The 18,755-nt window shown below is 48.8% G+C and overlaps 1 protein-coding gene across 1 annotated transcript; it reads right to left on the reverse strand.

Annotated features, from left to right (window-relative positions):
• Positions 1-8,371: 8,371 nt before the first annotated feature.
• On the reverse strand, positions 8,372-17,257 carry RAP2C (RAP2C, member of RAS oncogene family). Its single transcript, XM_042876677.1, has 3 exons — positions 16,970-17,257; positions 15,005-15,324; positions 8,372-10,896 (listed from the first exon to the last, which is right to left on the reverse strand). The coding sequence occupies exons 1-2, from the start codon at positions 17,240-17,242 to the stop codon at positions 15,046-15,048; spliced, it is 552 nt and encodes a 183-aa protein (XP_042732611.1). The 5' UTR covers positions 17,243-17,257; the 3' UTR covers positions 8,372-10,896; positions 15,005-15,045.
• Positions 17,258-18,755: the final 1,498 nt, after the last annotated feature.

An 18,755-nucleotide genomic window follows, 5' to 3' on the forward strand; every position in this document is an offset into this window, starting at 1 on the left:
TTAGGAGCTTGATAAACCGGGAGAGAACTCTCAGTCTCAGGACACCCGCTGCAGTCACTGCTGTTGGGATTAGAGCTGCAGACAGACACTACCTGGCTGCCCCACAGCTAGGCACGATAAGCTGCAATTAGTGGTAATTAACAACACCAGAGCCTGCAGAGATCCTGCACCCTGGGTCAGCAAAGTGCTAATGAAGTAGCACCACGCTGTGACACGGGAGGCCAGAAAGCACCAAAACTAAACAGGGCAGAGAGAAAAATCAGCAAAAACTCAATTCCTAAGTTACCAACTTGGGCAGAGACGCCAGGAACACAGACAGGTCGGCACAGGGGCAGCTCAGGGTTCGCGCGGGGGCGCCCCGCCGCGCCGCTGGGGGTGGCTCAGGGCTCAGTAATGAGCACCTGTCACAGCCGCTGCCAGCTCTGCACTGTCAGCCTGCTGCACAGTGATAGCCTAATAACAGCATTGGCTCTGCAGCACACCCGGTTCTCCTTGAAATTACAAGATCGCAAGGCTAATTAAAAACAATTATAATGGTTGATTTCTAAGCTAGAATTTTCCAGCATGAAAGGCCTTGGCCTTTGTCAGGCGTGCGGGGAAGGCGGGCACGTCCCAGCGGGTTGCTCCCCACCCGTGTGTGGGCAGCGAGCTGCTGGCTGGGCTGCGTGCATTGCACACAGCTGCTGCACAGGGCTGGGCTGCAGCCCACGTCCCCTAAATGTGCCCTCGGTGCTGCCTGTGGGGCTGCTGCAGGGCACAGCGGTGGGGATGGTGGGAAGGAGAGGCTGTGCTCGCCCTCCTTCGCAGCGTTGCAAGCAGCAGAGCAGCCCTGTGCCCACCCAGAGCCAGGCACCCACTCACTGATACCTTCCCCTGCCCCGGAGCGCTGTGTTACGCTGATTTGTAACCAGCCCTGCCATGTTTTTTCTCTGCTGTCCTTCTCCTTCCATTATACTGAAGTGCTCTCCATTGAAAAAAGCTTTCCAAACTCGGGAAGGGCTTAGGATGAGTGTCTCCAAATGCATGCTCAAGACTTAGCCCAAAGCGGTCCCTTTCTAATGGAGAAGTCTCTTAATCCAGTTCTCATTCATCTGAACCACACAGCATGAAACACACAAAGGGCCCCAAAGGGATTTCCAGGACCCTACCACGCTAAAAAAGGAAATGGCTCCGAGTCCCTCTAATGGAACCTATTTGTTGCACTATAGTGAGCAGAGGCACAGGACTGTTTTGAGCAAAGAAGAGAGCAGAGATGGATAAAATGCAGCAATATTGTAACAGCAGCATCTTTCCAATGGTCTCTCACGGTGCCCTGATCTAATCAATACGAACCCCTGGCAAACATCTGTAAATGACCACTCTCATTTATAAGAAAAACTCAGGTCTAAAATGCATCAAAGAAACCAAATCAGACGACCTCCGTGGCATCCCAAATGATGGAATTACTTTGCAACCCTCTTTGTGCAGAATCGCTGTCACAAAGCAACCGAACAGCGCATCCAGACTGAGCAGTGGTCTATAAAGAGAACACAAGAGCCTAAGAACTGCAACAGAACATTAAAAAATGACTTTTATATTAAACACAGCAGTCCCATAATGGACGCAGGTAAAGGTTAGAACAGATTCACTTGGATTATCTCATTCAATCAGCTGCTGTGATTAACAAAGCCCAACCAACAGCTCAGTCCCACTTCCAGCACACAGACAGGGCATCGATCACCTTCAGTTTCAGTCATCCATGTACACACACACCCCAATCCAACACCTCTGAGATCAATGTCTGACATACGAAAAGTATTTCAGCAGTGGATGTTCAGAGCTGATACTCGTTACCTGTGAATTATCAGTGACAGTGTGCCTTGGGACACTGCCATGTAAAAACAAGATACAGTCAGCTTGTTCCTTAGCTATTCCCAAAACCACATACTTGTCTTTTTCATCCCGATGCCTAAGGAGAGATGCACACAGACGTTTCTCACCACAGGTTGTGTGGTTCAAGCTGCAATTTTCATGCTGTTCTCAGACTTATTTTTGCTTGTTGGATGCTAACACAGCAGCCAGAGAAACGAGAGCACCCCACCCCCGCCCAGAGCATCACCTCACCTTCCCCAGTATCCAAAGGATAACACCAGAGAAGCAAAAGCCATTCCTCTTTCTCTATAAGACTCTATAAGACACACTTACGTCCACTACAAAGATCTTCTGGGAGTCATCCAGGAACTGGACCTTCAGATGCAGCATCCTGGAGCCAGGCAGGCGCAGAGCCCTATTGCTGCGAGCGGCGTGCAGGGCAGAGAGCCCCCTCTGCTCGCTCACACTGCATCCTCCCCACAGCTGGGTGCAGGGCTGCACGCACAGATGGGCAGGGGAGGCTGCAGCAAGGGCACGGAATGCCTGAGAGAGGGCTGAATGGCATTGCTGTGCTGGAGGATTCTTCCCCCTGTGAACTGTGCGTCTCTTGCTATGGGAGAAGGCTGAGCGCCGACGCTGCGTGCTGATGGGGCTGGCACAGAGGTCGGTAACACAGAGTTTTACAGATACTGGTGAGAAATGGGAAGGCGAAGCGAGGGCAGGAGTCACACAGCTGGGTCAGGAGAAAGGGTTCTGCTGCAAAAGTGGCTGAGCAGCACTGTGCTTTGCTCTGCCTCACTGCAAGCAACCAGCCGGCCAGCAGCACTGGGGGAGCTCACCTGAGCCCCCAAAATGCTTCGTGCTGAACCAAACCCTGTGGAGCCCTTCTTGGGGGTGCAGAGCAGAGCTTGGACCTTATCCCCAGTACCATCTGAAAGCTCTGAGTTGTGTCCCAGGCACAGGAGCCATGACCCTATAACTGCAAGACAGAGAAATACTGGGACAGGAGGTCCAGGCAACCCCCCTCCTGCTGCTGTGCTGACTCTGTGTGCGAGCACAGCCACCTCCTGCCAGCAAGGACCTTCTCAGCTCCAGGGAAGGATTCCTGGACTGCCAGTTCCTGGATTGCTGCTGGTGGCAGCTGGGGACCCCTGTGGGCAGGGGAAGAAAGAGGAAGCAAAAGGAAAGGCTTTCCTCCAGGCTAACTCAGCAGGTGGCTGCCAGTGAGTGCTGTTATACACAAACACCTCATCTATTTGTTGGTGGGAGAAGAGTACAGTCATCTGACAGGGCTGAAAAGCACCAACAACTGGCCCTGACTAAGAGAAGCTCCTTAACTCTTTAACAAGGACAATTCTTTCTCACTGATGCCACAAGTCATTTTGGTTTGAGCACATCTCAATCGACTCAGCCAAAAGATCTGCCCTTCCTGAAACTTCTGACCCAGAACCACCCTATGGATTGAGCACAATAATGATGTGTTTGCATTTCCATCAAACTTCGCTAGCTCAGCATCAGCAAAATAGTTTGATGTTATTCTCAGAAGTCATTGCTGGGAAATAGAAGTGGTCGCACTGTTAACTCTGTGCTTTAGGTGCAGGATCATCAGCTATGAGCCACCTGCGCTTTGCCACCAGAAGGTGACACTGCAGCAACACTTCTCGCTCCAGTTTGCCCCAGTTCTCCCCAGAAGGTGCCGTGCTGAGCGTAAGGGAGAGCTGACCCCAGCGTCACCCCGGGCGGTGCCAGCACAGCAATGACACCGTGACACAATGACAGTCACCTGGAGGAGCGACAACCCCTGATCTCCCACAGAAAGCCTCCCAGTGTCACCTGCAATCCCAGATGGCTGATAGAGAAATTAACTGCAAACACAGAACTTCCTGGGAACACTTCGTAAGACACGCTGCGACCACGCTGAAAAACCAGCGTCTCTCCGTTTATCTTTTGTTCTCTATCCCTACAGAGCTGTGCTTGCAGCCAGGCTCCCTCTCGTGGCTGTGGCTGACAACAAGATGGTGCAGGTAGCAATAAGGCTTAAATGAAAATCGATGGAGTTGGAAGGGACCTTAAAGGCCATCTGGTCCCAACTCCCCGCACTGAGCAGGGGCATCCGCAGCTCCACCAGGTGCTCAGAGCCCCATTCCCAAACTTGGTGCCTGCAGGGCTGAACACTCGAGCACAGCAGTACCACCACCCACCATGCACTGAAGCACTGCCAGCTCTTTGTTGGTTTTTTCCCTCCAGATTTCACGTGTCACAGAAGAAGGATGGTTGGACTAGATGATCTTGCAGGTCCTTTCCAACCTTGCAATTCTATGAAGTACTATCAGGAAGCAAAGCAGAATTTGCTTTAAGCAAATGCAGATGGTATATAAGAATCCTAAATAGCCCTACTCAGCTGTTATTCAGAATACGACAGGATCTCATTTTTAATAGGACAGTTGTGCTCGGTGAGGTTTAATTTTGATAGATCACTTCCAAGACACAAGAAAGCAATTTATACAGAAAAATCAAAGCCTCTCAAGCCAGAGGAACACAGATGCTTCTATAGACTCAGGCACTGTTACTCAGGCATTGTTCGACATTCAGTCATTTCTATAGGGGGATGCAGCTCCCTACATCTTTTGTAGCAGCAGAAAAACCCCAGGACTTGGCTTGGCTGTCCTCAGTTTGCACCAAGACCGAACTCTTCCAGGCCCACCCAACACAGCCCCACCCCAACAAGGCAAAGCAGTGCAGGTTTACCTGCAGTCAGTACTGCCATGAGGTCACGGTGCCCACGCTCTGTCCTCCTCAGTGCTGTCAGATGAAGCCATCAATCCCTTCGGTACAGCTCTCTGAGTCACGTGCAGAGCTTCTCACCTTATGCTCCAAGGCAGAAAGCATCAGATGCCAGCTAGGAACTCATATTGGTTTCACTATGCAGGAGCTACACTGCAGAAACCTGAATGACAGCTGGGCAGCGCCTGCTCTCTGCTCACATAGCTCTGGCAATAGAGTTACGAGATCGTAAGCAGCAGCAACTGCTCAGCAGGGAATTAAAGGCCAGGATGGTGGAAGCCTCTGCTGAGCATCGTCAAGAATGATCCTATGGCCAAAGCCTGATGCTGAGGAAGCTGTCAAATTGACTCCAACAGTTGAAGAAGAAAATGAGTGCTAGAAGCAAATACGGACTTCTAAGGAACTATACTGCTTACTTTCATGACAGATGTGGTTTCCCTCTTGGCTTGAGACAATCATCTCTAGTTGAGTAAGCCTTGATTACATCTAGACAAAGAAACACACGTGTTGACAAGGAGCCTCCAGGCTAAGGGATCAGACCCACCTCCACCACACAGACATCGACCTTGCATCTTGGTAATGTTTTCCGCCCTGGTAGCCTCTCATCTACAGCTCCCTTCCTTTAAAGACCTCTACTAGCTTTATCAAGACCCACCAAATTCCAAGCATACAGCTCAGTTCAGAGCTGCAGTTGAGTGGAAGTCATTCTTTACAGCAGGAAGAAGACAGCAGAGCAGCATCCACCTGAAGCTGGGAGCTTGCTGCTTTTGTAGTGATCCAAAGCAACCTCTATCCCACGGTTCCTCTTCCAGGGCCTTCCAGCAGAGCGTGCTAGCTGCAAGGCAGACACGATTTAAAGAACAGGAAACATTCACACACCATGACTGGCAAAAGGTTCCAACGGGATGTTCATAAAACCATTCTAAGTTTGTCTTTTTGGCTTCATAAAAACAATTCAGTGTTCTGATGGGTGACAAACAGCTGACGTAGTTAAAACACTTGTTTGGAGAGGTAACTAACAGATGTTTCCCCAAAAGGAGCCACTCAAAGGCGGACTGCAATACACTTCCAAACAGCCTGACCACAAGGAAAAGCCCTGAAGCTAAAATCTTTATTCAAACCTATTTTAAAGCTACATTTGCATTTCTGAGCTTAAGCACAGTGCATTTGGCTTGTCCGTGCTAATTCCATCCAATGGAAACCAGTGCCAGGATCAGTATGGTGACTGGGGTCGTAGGGACACAGGGCCTCAGGGGACTTGGAGAGACCCTGCACAGCAACCCAGCACAGGCAGGCAGGGCTGGGCACACCACACATGCTCCTTCATCCAGCCAATGCTCATCCACTGTTATCTTCAAAAATGCCCCATCACCTCCAAACACACATCACCCCAGCACTTCAGCCATTCTGACAGCTTTCTCTCACTTCCAACAGTTTCGCCCAAAATTCAGTTTATTGCTTCTTGCTTTTCCGCAGTGACCACAGCCATTGCTAATTTGCATTTAAGAATAAATGTCTAAGGTCTCTTACAGTGGCAGGATGAATCCCAGGCTGACAATGATCCTGCCTGGCAGTTCCCAAAAAGACAGGTAGCCCTTAAGGAACGCCACAAACACCAAGGAGCACAGGCGTATCACAAACCAAACATTAAAAGCACACATGTCCCTTCAGTGAGGATTAGTTCAGGTTCCTGCATCAAAAGAGACCCTCCCCCACCAATTACTGCAGATAGCTCCAGATTTTTGCAGAGCACGAAGAGAACCACAGCTTTGAGAGAGGACCAGAGGCAAATTTCAAGCGTTGATTCCATACTAAATGTACACGTCCTGAAAAGAGCAATGCACTTCACTCTCTACAATCCCGTAATTAAACTGCATCATCGCTGCCAGCAAAGCTATTATAAGCTCAAGGCTGCCCTCAACAGAGCCAACAAATAACTACAGCGGGATTTAACCACAGCGCTGCTGTTGCTGATACGCAGCTGAAAGTTCACCTCCTCTGCTCCTTGCAGCTCTACGGACCGGGCAGAGCCAAAAACGGCTACTTGTAAAATAAAAGCCAATGATTTCACTTTCGCACCACGTGGAGCACAGGGGGGCAACCCTGTCTGCCCATGGCCACCTCAGCTGCCACCCCAGTGCACAGCCAAAATGCCCACCTCTGCACTGCAGGACTGCTGACTGGCCAGCAGGGAGAACTCAAACCGATGAAAGCGCATTGTTTTAGAAGCCGTATCTCATTTTAATGAAGACCAGACACTCGCACCTCGCTCACAGCTGTAATTACAGCAGAGCCGACGGCAGATAACAGCTCACACCCGCCAGGAGGTGCGGCGGCCGCATCGCACCCCACCCACGCCGCTATTTGCGGCACTTCCTCCCTTCACACGGAGCTGCAAGGCCAGCTCTGCCCTCGTTAGCAATTCATTGACGTGTCACAGGGCTGTGCAGGACGGCAAAGAATTGTCCTCCAGGTTTGGGTGAGTGCCGTTCACACACAGCGGGGGTCAAACCTGTGCGAGAAGCAGGCCGGGGAGCTTTCTGCACGGCGCTTTGGTAGCAGGAACTGTGAAAACCAAGGCGAAGCTGCCTGGGAAGCCCCACCTGCGTGCCCTCTAACCCAGCTAACAGCAGCACAAAGCTGTCAGGCCTATTTTGCCAAAGACACTTTGTGCAGCAGCAGCTGAGCTGAATCTCAGCACCAAGACCTTAGAGATAGAACGGCCCTGCACACAAATCTTACCTGGTTCCATAAAGCCCCCAACCCTGACGACTGCACGAACTGGAGGTGAGGGCACCGGGACCTCCTGGCTGCACTCACACACAGCTCCAGGTCTGAGCAGGAACGCAGCAGCTCAGTGCCACACAGAGCAGGAACATTACTGTTCAATGATTGTTTTTTAACTGCAAGAGAAATCAGACAGACGAGAAGCAGCCAAGTCCATCTCAAAGCACAGCGGTCTCTGTCAGCAGATGCACCCGCTGACACATCGTTGCCGGTCACAACAGCCCGGAGCAAGCACTCATTTACTGCAGGCTGACTGAGGATGGGCGCCTGCCCTTCCTCCCTGCCATCCTCCTTTGAGATGGAAATGATTTCCCCATCTCAGAGAGGAAGCGGAAGCCTACCAACAAGATAAGGCTCACGCTGTTCTACAGGAGGAGGGGCATTAAGTCTGGGAGGTGACAGCCTGCCTACCCAACCAGAAGTGCTGCTGAGACAGCAAGGCTGTTTTTGAAAGTTCCGAACACACCTCACATTAGCACACATCTTTAGTTACAAAAGCAATACAGAAGGTCGAGCACCAAGCCGTAAGCTCTGAGGAAGAAGCAGTTCTTGTTACAGGGCCCAGATGACTCAATCACATAGCAAATGTAAAGCTTTCACTGAGCATTTAAGATAACAGCCAGCAAACAGCTGAAAGGTTTCCTAGAGAAATCTGCCTCTCTGAAGCAGGGCCCACATGTGCTCGTCTGGAGGAGGTGGAGAGCCCAGCACAGGGTTACCAGGAGACACAGCAAGATGACAGCAGCAGGACCTGCCCCCACTGCCACCTGCACACACACAAATGCCTGCGTGGAAAAATAAGGCCATTACAGATTTGGACAAGGCAAACATAAATGCTCAAACCAGAAAAAATAATTCTATGTATAAATATATATATATATACTTAAGTAAGAGACTTGCTTGTTTGGCCCACTGCAGAAGAAATGGAACACAGACCAGCTGAGGCCAGTTTGGTAATACAGGTATCTATTTTATTAAAAAAAGTTACAAACAGGTGGGCTGTAGGGTTGTCTTACAAAATGACAAGTATGATTTCTACTGGAAAAAACTCTTTTACAAAGCATTATAGGTAATTGTTCCGTTTTTTTGCACTTGTTATTCCAGATTTCACCTATCACTGATAAAGATACAGTACATTAGATACATGATGTTAGGTTACATTTGTATTTGTAGAGCCCTACTGCAGTGATTTGAACAACTCCTAAACAGATGCCATAGTAAAGACGATACATATCTCATTTATTAGCCTCTTAATCTAATAAGCAACTTCACATGCAATCTATTGAGGAAGCCTAAAATAACTTTTGGTCCCTTTTTCCCCCCAAAGTGTGCTGAAGCAACCATGTCTCGTTCTCCCAGTCCTGTCACTCTAAGCTAGTTCAAGTTTTAAGTTTCTCTTTTTTTTTTTTTTCTTTTTTTTTTCTTTTTTTTTTGGCTGAGGACCATGAAAATGAACACTGCTTTGATAACTACCCATAGGAATGAACCACTGATTAATACCAACCAACTTTTTCCACCCTCAGACAAAGGAAAACTAAGATCTTCAGGAATGACTTTTATTTCCTATTACTTCCTTACAACCTACAAAAAAGATCAACAACCACCACTTAAAAAAAAAACAAAAACAAAACCCTACTCTGAGTACAAGGTTTGGTTTAATTTTGATATTAAAGTGCAAACCTAAATATTAGCCTCAGCCTGTTGATAAAGTTTGTACAAACAGGGGAAAAACAAACAAACAAACAGACAACATTTCAAGTAACCCCACAAGAAAATATCAGGTGTTTTGATACCCAAGCAGGAAACCTGCTCTTCTCTTCTCATCAGGATTCAAACTCAGTGCTGAATGTAGACTCAGAATCTGTATTTCTGCTACACGCTGAAGTCAGCTTGTTATTACCAATGAAACACATTAATGTTGAGATACTGGTGATCCTTTATTGTTTCAAATGCCATCATCCACAATACATTTCGTGAGTTCGAAACTGCTTAACCTCACATATCCATCACTGCTTTCACTGGAGCTTTTCTCCAAGGTATTTAGCTATTACAGGGCAAGAATGTACATTTCTAGAAGCATGTTCAAATGACTAAAGCTGGGCTCCTAAAAACCTAGAACTTTGGTGCAGTAGGTGAGCTGCAGTTATTAAACTTCTGCAAAGAAAAAAAATCACACATTTTAAACCACTGCTAAAAAAAAAAAGCTCTCATGGATGCAATGTGTGACTAAAACTGAACAAAACGATTTCATCTGTCCTTTGTACATTTCCATTCTGCTCTTTATACCTGTGTTATTGTTAAGATTTTCAAGTATTCAGAGAAAATGTTGATCAGGTAAACAATATGGAAGGCAATGGCTGTTTAAAGCACGCTTGCAGTTAGTATCACTGAAACCTGGTGCTCTTCCCCTTGTTACACCAACTTGTCTCTAAAATTAAAACTTGTTTATTGGGAAAAAAAAACAAACAAACAAACCTAAAAAGCAATTTGTGACAGTGCAAGAAAAACTTTTAACAAATATTGCTTTAAAATATTATTCAGAAAGACAAATATTAGGAACTACAAAATGTAAAGTGATCTTATTTGCATTAGATTTACATGTGCAGAGGTCTACCAGATGTCGCTTGCTGTGCCAGGCAAAGCTGAGCTGCCCCGACCAGGCACACAGCCCATTCTGAAGGATACATTATCCCTTTCCAGAGGCATTGAGAAGCTGCATGTAAACAAGCAAGTTGAGAAACTCAGTAGACAGAACAGAACGCTGCCATTTTTCAATGCTACAATGGTTGTTTTCTGATTAAAGGAGTTTAAGAAACCCACGATTGCCCAAAAAACATCAGCTGGAGACTTCAGGCCCCGTTCTAACAGATCCCTGCTGCCCAATCAGACCAGTTACAAGCAGCACCACAGCTGCACTTGCCAAGAAAAGGGATACTGCATCCACACAACAGAGGTGCCTTCAGTATCTCTCCATGACACTGGCACACATAAACAGAAAGTCTCAAAGAACGACCGGCTGCATCGGAGGAGAAAACTTTGCCAAGAGAAAGAAGCACTGATGCGAGGTAATATACAGAAGTAACCATTTGTTTAAGGCTCAATTTATTCTCCATTAAAACTCTCTTTTAAAAGGCATTGAGTAGGTAATACTGAGTTTAAGTATTTAATAAATACAAGTTCAGAAATTGATTAAAGAAATCAATTAAAATATTAAAAATGAACTCTTGCATATTAGCCATTATATGAACTTAGAAAGCTATAAAAGGACTGATAGATAAAGAACAGATTTTAAACTTATGGTAAACATGCTAAGCATTCTGATTAAGGTGTGTGGATCCTGGAGGCCACCAACCTTATGCACTTAGATGTATGGCAATGTGCTGTAATAGAGACAGGTTTACCAAGGCTCAGCTCTGCAACCTGGGCTGAAAGTTCTCCAAAGCAGCATCTGTGCAAGTTTCCTCTGAGTTTTATCTGAAATGTAAACAAAATAAGCAATGAAAATCACATGCAATACATATTCAAAGCAAACTCAGCTGCTTCCACAGCGTGGAACTAAGCTCCAAAGCAGGACTTTAAACACAGTGGCACACTTGAAGCTCTTTTCCTCTAATCCTGGTACTGTAAGAGGCAAATAGGTAACAACCATTCACCTCCTAACAGCTGCCCCTAAGGGACACTCAACTGTTTCTGAGGATGTCCGACAGCTGAGGGAACTTCAGTGCTCCTCTGGAGTGATGATGGGCTTCACATTGGTGGCACGGAGGCCCTTCACCACTGAGCAAAGCAAAGGCACAGAACACAAGCCCTGGGAACAGGCAGGTGAGCCAACCAAGGTGCTTTGACATCTGAGTTCTCAGCACTCTGATCCCCTGCGTTACCACCAAAAAAGCCCTTAATGTTTCTCAGCTTCACAGCAGGGCAGCATCGTGTGCTGCTGTTCTTCATCATGCACAAAAATGTAACCTTTATCAGCACTGCCCAGGACATTTCTGTATCTCTGATGTTCATGGGTTACGGATGTGAAAGGTCCCTGCACTGTTGGAAAAGAATTCAAACCAAAACAAAGCCAACAGCACTTAGCTTTCAGTAGTGATGCATTAGACCTACTTAATACACCTTCCATCTTTGCTTGGAGCACAGGAGGCAAACCATTTACAGGGCAGCTCTTCATCCTACCAGATTTGATCCATCCCAAAACTTCACCTAAACGCAGCACCCAGAGCTGTGGTCAGCACAGAGTCACATGGCACAGTAATCACAGAAGCAACAGCTTCCTCAAAATGCTCTTTCAGCATCCATGTGTTTGCATATCAGGGAACACCCAGTGTAGATTTCTGATTTTGCCATTTGACTTTATTTACTACAGTGAGCACCACCAGGCCGGCCTTCCCCACCCTGGACATTCCTACCCTCCTGTAAGCAGGCTGAAGGGGGGTGGGGGATGTTAGAAAACCTGGTAAGACAAATTTGTCTGCGTCACAGTCACACACAGAAGACAGCATACGTTCAGGTTCAATCCCTAAGGAGAACTTTTCCTTCAGCACTTGCTGATGTCAGTTAGCCATGAATGGAGGGAGCAGAAATCACCAACCAGGGCCAGTCAAAAGTGTTCTCAACCTGTTCAGTGCCTCTAAAGAAGACCTTCAACAACAGGCACTGTATTTCAAAGATGTAAAAGATGAAACACTACCACACTGAAAATACAAGAGAAAGGCTGGACTGAGCAATGGGGAGCAGCTACTGGGAATCTCACATCTCTGAATGCAAGAATGAGCTGACAGAAGACCACTGCAGAAGCAGGACAGGGAGGGAAACATATTTTAAAAGGAAGTGTGGGTTATTCTGATTATGCACATGTTCCAGCCTTCATCTCACCAAAGGCTGCCTGGAACAGTAACTCAAAGATGTGTTACTCCAGAAATATTGTTAAAGAACCGACACAATGTCCTGTGGATACCTCAGCAGATAGGTTGAGCTACCAACCAGAAAGACGTAAGCGATAACCGCTACTTAAAACTGATTCTGAAACAGCCTTAGATGTGACCAGGAGCAACACACACACTCTCAGCCCTCCCTTAAGCTTCTCAAAAATGTAGAAGCACCTCCAGTCTCTGTGCACTTCACCCCAAGCTGACTAACTGGTCCACACCAAAGGCAGCTCCCAGACACAGACAGCTCACACACTGCAGCGGTGATGACAGGACGGAGCTACAGCTCAACTCCATTTCACACACGCATGGTTTGTTGTTTTTTTAAGACAGCACTTTTAACTGCCCTGGTTTCACTTTACTGAGGAGGGGCCACTGCTCAAGCAGATGTTTGAGAAGCAGTACTTGTCCCTTGGATCACAGATAAGAACATTTTCCCCTAGAGAGCAGATTACAGCTATCAGAAAACCCCATCAGCAGCTCTCCTCCACCAGAGCACACGAGACCTTTATTACCAGGCAGCAGAGCTAACGAGGTCCTACCCCTAATTCAATCAAAGGGAAGGGATCGAATGGGAGCCAGGAATAAGAAAACATCCAAAAAGTGTGAGGCTGAAGTGAGAGATATTGGACAGGAGCAGCATCTCCCAGAAGCAAGGAAGTATTTTGATGCTCAAGGTTTTACGTGACTCCTTGAGCATGGCAGAATGCAGAAGCAAGCCATACCACTGAAACTCAGAATCTTGTGCTTCAGGAGACCACAAAGACATAAGAACCCAGATGTTTCTTCTGAAGCAAGAGCATGCTCTGCTTAGAAAACTCATCCTGATTCGGCATAACTTAGAAGGATTCAAAGGGATCACACACGGCTCTGTTCCCTCCCACCTTAAAGCCTAAACTTCATATCTGAAGTCATGTTCCAAACTGGCTGGATTACTCAGAGGCTTCTCTTAGAAGTAACCAATTCTGGCAGTACAAATTTCATGGATGACAGGCCTTGTTCTGTCAGGGCTGAAGACAGCAATCTGCACAAGGTGAACCACCGGTAACTCAACAGATTGCTGTAACTTCTGGCCCAGTATCATAAGAGATGCCTTTATTTGTGAAACTGTCCTAGAACCTGCTGAAACTGCATTACTACGAGCGGTCCAAGATATTAACCCTGCAGCATTCATTTGTATTTTTCTCTGCTCCAGTACAGTCTGCTCACCTTTCAGCCAAGCAAACCTTGAACCTGAACACGTCTCACATGGTGACAGCAGCCCTTCCTTACTCCACAGCACTGGAGATAAAATACCATGCTATCTTTAGTATGACACTACCAGGGCCATGAGTACCTAAAATTTTACATCCACAAAGCACTTGATAACAATCTCAAAGACAAGCTTTGAGACTTCACTCTCTGACCTTACGCTCAAGATTAAAGAGGATACATAGTCCAAAGCCTCCAGTAATAACCTGTTTTCACTCCTGTCACTCAGACATAAGAAGCTCCTTTGACTCGAGTTACTAACACGGCAGTCAGAATTTAAGCTTTAATCAGTGTAGCTGTCAAGTGAGGCAGTTCTTTCCCCTGCGTTTTCAAGTCCTCCTTCATCTCTGCACTTGCCCTTACAGATTACATCAAGTCTGTCGCATCTGACTCTGCAAACAATAACTGTGGGTCTGTCACAGACCAGCTGGCTGCACAGAAAGGGCCTCTTCCAAAAGCAGGCGTTTGAGCTGGTACTGAAACCACACCTATAGCAGCAACGAGGAAAACAGGAGGGGGTCACAGAAGCACCTTGTGCAGGAATGACACTGCTGCTGCTTGCATGGGAGGTGCAGAGCCTCTTACACAGCTGGGTGAAAGGCAAGGTGTGGTACAGGAAGATGACCTTGGGGGCAAAGGGCCTTGCATCAGACTGGAAGCAATACCCAAGACCAGTGAAGCCTGACTTCAGGGTCCCTTCTGAACACTGCACTCTTGCCACACCTCTTATGAGTCACTGGGAAAGCAGAGTCAGGCCTTGGGAGGCCATTTTATCAACAGTATTCTCTGCTCAGGAGTCTTTAGATGAAGAACACTTTGTACATGTCCTTGACAAGTACATGTGGGCTTCTAGCCACTCCTCACAGCTCAGGGTAGCTCTCTTAAACTTATTCCACTGATAAGACAGAAATGTCCTCTAAGTACATTCAGTTTCTGTACAGCTTTTTTTTTTTTTTTAAAAGCAAGCTCCAAGTCTTCTCAGTACAATTAGTGGGAAGCTTGGCAAATATAATGCTATTCAAGTCCAAGGTAACTCACATTAACTTGAAAATAATTCCGATACCAAACACAGTGAAACATCACAAAAACATCATTAAGGATACAGTAATGTCCAATACAGTGCTGACAGTCAAAGCAGGTGGAGGTGAGATGATGAACTCTGCTGCACTACAAAATTGCTACAAGCAAAGGCAGCGTTCTCTGAACCACCAGTAGTGCAGTAAGGCAAGAAGTCTGTGTGACTCAAGTAATTACGTGCAACGGAACCCATGAACCTCCAGCTCTTCCAGAGGAAAACTACCTCCAAAGCTACACTACTTGGTTTCGGACTCCTTGGCACATTTTATCACATTTAAACAGTATGCTTCTACGCTTCAGTTAGTTACAGCTGTTGAACCAACCTGCTCTGTATGGCCATGACTGAGGTTTTCCTTAACTTCTCTCACTGGACGATGCAAGTTGTACAACACTGATCTTGTTTTTCAGGCAGGGAGGCATAGTTCATTTGCCTGACGATCTCAGCAAACAGTTCATCCACCATTGTTTTGCTCTTGGCTGACGTCTCCATGAAGGGACAGCCCCACTCCTGAGCCAGAGCTCTGCCTTCTGCAGACAAGACCTCTCTCTCCGACTCCAGATCCACTTTATTCCCCACTAGGATCAGAGGGACTTTCTCGTATCTCTTCACCCGGACAATCTGGTCCCTCATCGGCTTGATGTCCTGATCAAACAATCCAAGCAGTTAGTGAGTGCAAGCAATCACATGAAATCACTGTATAACCACTACAGGAGCACATTTAACCAACATCACATGCTGCTGAACACTGAAAACGTTTCAAAGCTTTATTACACTCACAACCATGTGGAACTAGAACTCGCAACAAGTTCTACACCCACCTTTAATAATGTTTGGTTTTTTTCTAATTTTACACACCAGCTATTCTTACATTTTATCAAACATAACCATACAAACATAAATCTCAGACAGCCTTTCAGTTCAGCTGGAGGAAGACACAGTGCAGCTGCTTTGGAAAGGTTGATTTCAGTTTTCTAAAACAAATGGTCTCAGGTCTGATGACAGCAAACCTGTAACACGAGCAATATCACACCACCACACAACCCATGAGGCTGTTTGTGTTCAGTTTGCAGCTCGAGAAAGCCAATAATTTAAATAGCCTTCTCACTTGTGGAAGGCTTAAAATAATTCATTGTGAACACGCTTAATCACTTGTAAGTAACCAAATTAGATGCTGCAAGAAGACTGCATTACCTAGAGATGCATTTATTCAAGCCTGAGCTAACATCAGGAGTTTACACTTTCAAGTCTGAGGCAGCCTCCCCTGTCCCCTGACTGTTTTAAGTCACTATCAGTGCCAGCCACTAAGTTCTGCAAATTCTTGCATAGTTCTGAGACAAAGCAATTAAGTGTCTGAAGTCAGTACTGTGTAAAAGACCTGCAGAGTGGTTTACACCTACAGGCTTTGCAGCAAACATGCTGTAAACAGATAAGAATAACTAATTATTAACAGGGTGGATTGCTAACTGTATGGCCATTGCTTGAATAATGGGGAGTCAGCAGTCCCCAAAATATGTGAAAATAAAGGGAGAAGCATCCCAACGCCCTTGTTTTCTAAAGGGAGCACATCTGCAGCTTGTATTCAGCTACACGGAACCCTCTGCTAAGGTAAAACTGAGCCCCCAGTAGAAGCAGACGTTCTGCTTCAGTGGGGGTGTGCGAGGTTTCTCCAAGCAGCTGGAAAACGCCCAGTTCCAAACCCAAAGCCAACACAGCAGATGCAAATCCCTGCATTGTAGGCAGCGCTGCTAAACGCATGCTTCCCTTCAAATAAAGCCTCGATCCTCCAGGCAGCTTAGCCCAGGTGCTGGCTGAGACGCTTCCATTTCTAGAGAGTTTTAGTAGTAGGAAAGCGATCCAGAGCCACACAGTATCCCATACGGCCTCTCTTCAGCAGGCAGTGTTCCAGAGCACCGAGCTCATGCTGGACAGGAACGTGATTCTGGGGGGAGGGGGCGGAAAACAGCAGCTGATTTAGCAAGTCTTAACCGAAAAGCAATAATTTTCTCTTCAAAAGCAACCGAAAAAAAAACTCCTTTTAAGAAGAGGGGAAAAAAAAAGAAAAAGAGGAAGCGTTGGTTTTAATATCGAGTGATCTTCTCGCAAAAGGGGATTGCCAACGTTTCTAACAGGGAAGTGGGAGCGGGTCATTGTTCTCCAGCGCTGCGTGGGCCTCCACAACGCAGGCACCCCGACCGGCACCCGCACAGCGCGGGGCCCCGGCCGTGCTCACTTCGGCCCTCAGAGGAAGGCCGAGCCCACGCTTCCTGCAGAGCCCCGGCCCGCTTACCTGAAAGGACTGCTGATTGACCAGGCTGTAGACGAGGATGAAGCCCTGCCCGTTTTTGATATAGAGGTCGCGCATGGAGGCGAACTGCTCGGTGCCCGCCGTGTCCAGGATCTCCAGCACCGAGGGGGACGAGTCCACCTCGATCTCTTTGCGGTAGAAGTCCTCGATGGTCGGGTCGTACTTCTCGATGAAGGTCCCGGTGACGAACTGCACCGTCAGGGCGGACTTCCCCACCCCCCCGCTGCCCAGCACCACCACCTTGTACTCCCGCATCGGGCCCCGCTCGCCGCTCCCCCGCCGGGCCCGGGCCTAGGGCAGGCGGCAGCGCGGCCCTCGCATAGCCCCGGCCCGCCTGAGGAGAAGGGCGAGGCCCCGTCGCTCCCGCGCCGGCCCGAGGAGGAGAGACGGCCGTTAGGGCCCGGTGCTGCGCGCTGCGGCCAGGGCCCGCCGCTTACCGCCGCGCCTCACTCCATCGCGCCGCGGGAACCGCCCGGCAGTGGCCAGCCCCGCCCGGAAGGGTTACGCTGCGGCACCGGAAGCGCGCCCCTCCCCGCCGCTCTGTGCGGGTCACTTCCGGCCGCGCGCGTACCGCCCTTCTGCGTCTGACGTCACCGCGCCGAAGGGGACGGGTTTGGGTGCGGCACCGAGGCGCCTCGCTCTCCGCCCGGGGGACCGCTTCGCGTGCGGCACCGCGGCACCGCCCCAAGATGGCGGCGGGGCGCTCGGGGCCGGGCTTCGCCTCGTGGGCGGGGCCGCCCGGGGCCGCGCGCGCGGTCGGTGTGGCGCCGCGTCGCCCCTCGGCCGCAGCGCGGAGCTTTTCGGCGTGCGAGCTGCGTTCTGTGCCCGGCTGCGGCTCCCGCTGGGCTGCGGGCGCCGGGGGTCAGCGGGGGAGCTTCGCGCCCAGCCCGGGAGGCAGCCCGGCCGTGTGCATAAATAGCGTTATTTGTTCACCGGCTGAAAGCTGCCGGCCGGTTCTAATCGGCGACAAATGGGGGAGGGAGAAAAGGGGAAAGGGAGGATGAGGGTTACAATAATGAGATTACACGGCCGCTTTGGTTCCTTGTGCGCGCGGCTTTGTGGCGCTGCCGGGCCTTTGTGCGATGGGTGGAGGAATGAGCAGGAAGCGGGGCTGGGGCAAAGAGCGCAGCTGGGCGGCACAAAGCGACAGCCGGCACAAAGCGACGGCCGGCACGGCTTGGGTTCTTCCTCCAGGTCCTGTTAATGGAGATCAGTTTGGGGTCTGTCAGATTTCCTTCCCAGCTCCCAGCACTTGGTGCTTTATGGTGTCTGTGCAGGAGGTGGAGGTCACAGGGCAGTCGTTCCCTACATCAGCACACGGCTGTCTCACTGGGCTGTGTGCTGCCGTGGTCTGCAGCCACAGAAATTGCTGCTGATGCTCCAGATGAGAACGGCTGCTGCTTCTGTCAATGGCCAAGCCCCGTGCCACGCGCTCACCTCCAGCCAACAACACCTTTCAGCTGCCCCCATGCTGTCCTCACCTCGCCGTACCTCTGAGGTGTAGCACGCCCTGGGTCTGTGACCTGGTTTCATCTCCATTGCTGTTTTTTACCCATCTCTTGCCAAGGAGAACGATGCAGTGCTCATCCCATGGGAGGGTTTGTGCTCCCTCGGCAAAACAAACCTCCTAAATGAGCATCTGGGCAGCGTTTGATTCCTGGTCTGTGCTGTTGATGTACTCAGCTGCTCCGTGCCGTGCCCGCAGCCAGCAACAATAAAGCAGGCAGTTATTAAATTAACCTGCTAAGACACAGATCCTGCAGGGATG

This window comes from Lagopus leucura, unplaced genomic scaffold (genome assembly GCF_019238085.1).
Source record: "Lagopus leucura isolate 7727_CA_CO unplaced genomic scaffold, USGS_WTPT01 Super-Scaffold_100016, whole genome shotgun sequence".
NCBI classification, from domain to species: Eukaryota; Metazoa; Chordata; class Aves; order Galliformes; family Phasianidae; genus Lagopus; species Lagopus leucura.

What these genes read in the sequence shown, in the direction of transcription:
- RAP2C (XM_042876677.1), bottom strand. Translation starts at nt 17,242, where the DNA reads ATGCGGGAGTACAAGGTGGTGGTGCTGGGCAGCGGGGGGGTGGGGAAG. An exon ending in TCAATCAGCAGTCCTTTCAG is followed by an intron (nt 15,325 to 16,969) that starts GTAAGCGGGCCG and finishes TTGTTTGATCAG; the next exon opens with GACATCAAGCCGATGAGGGA.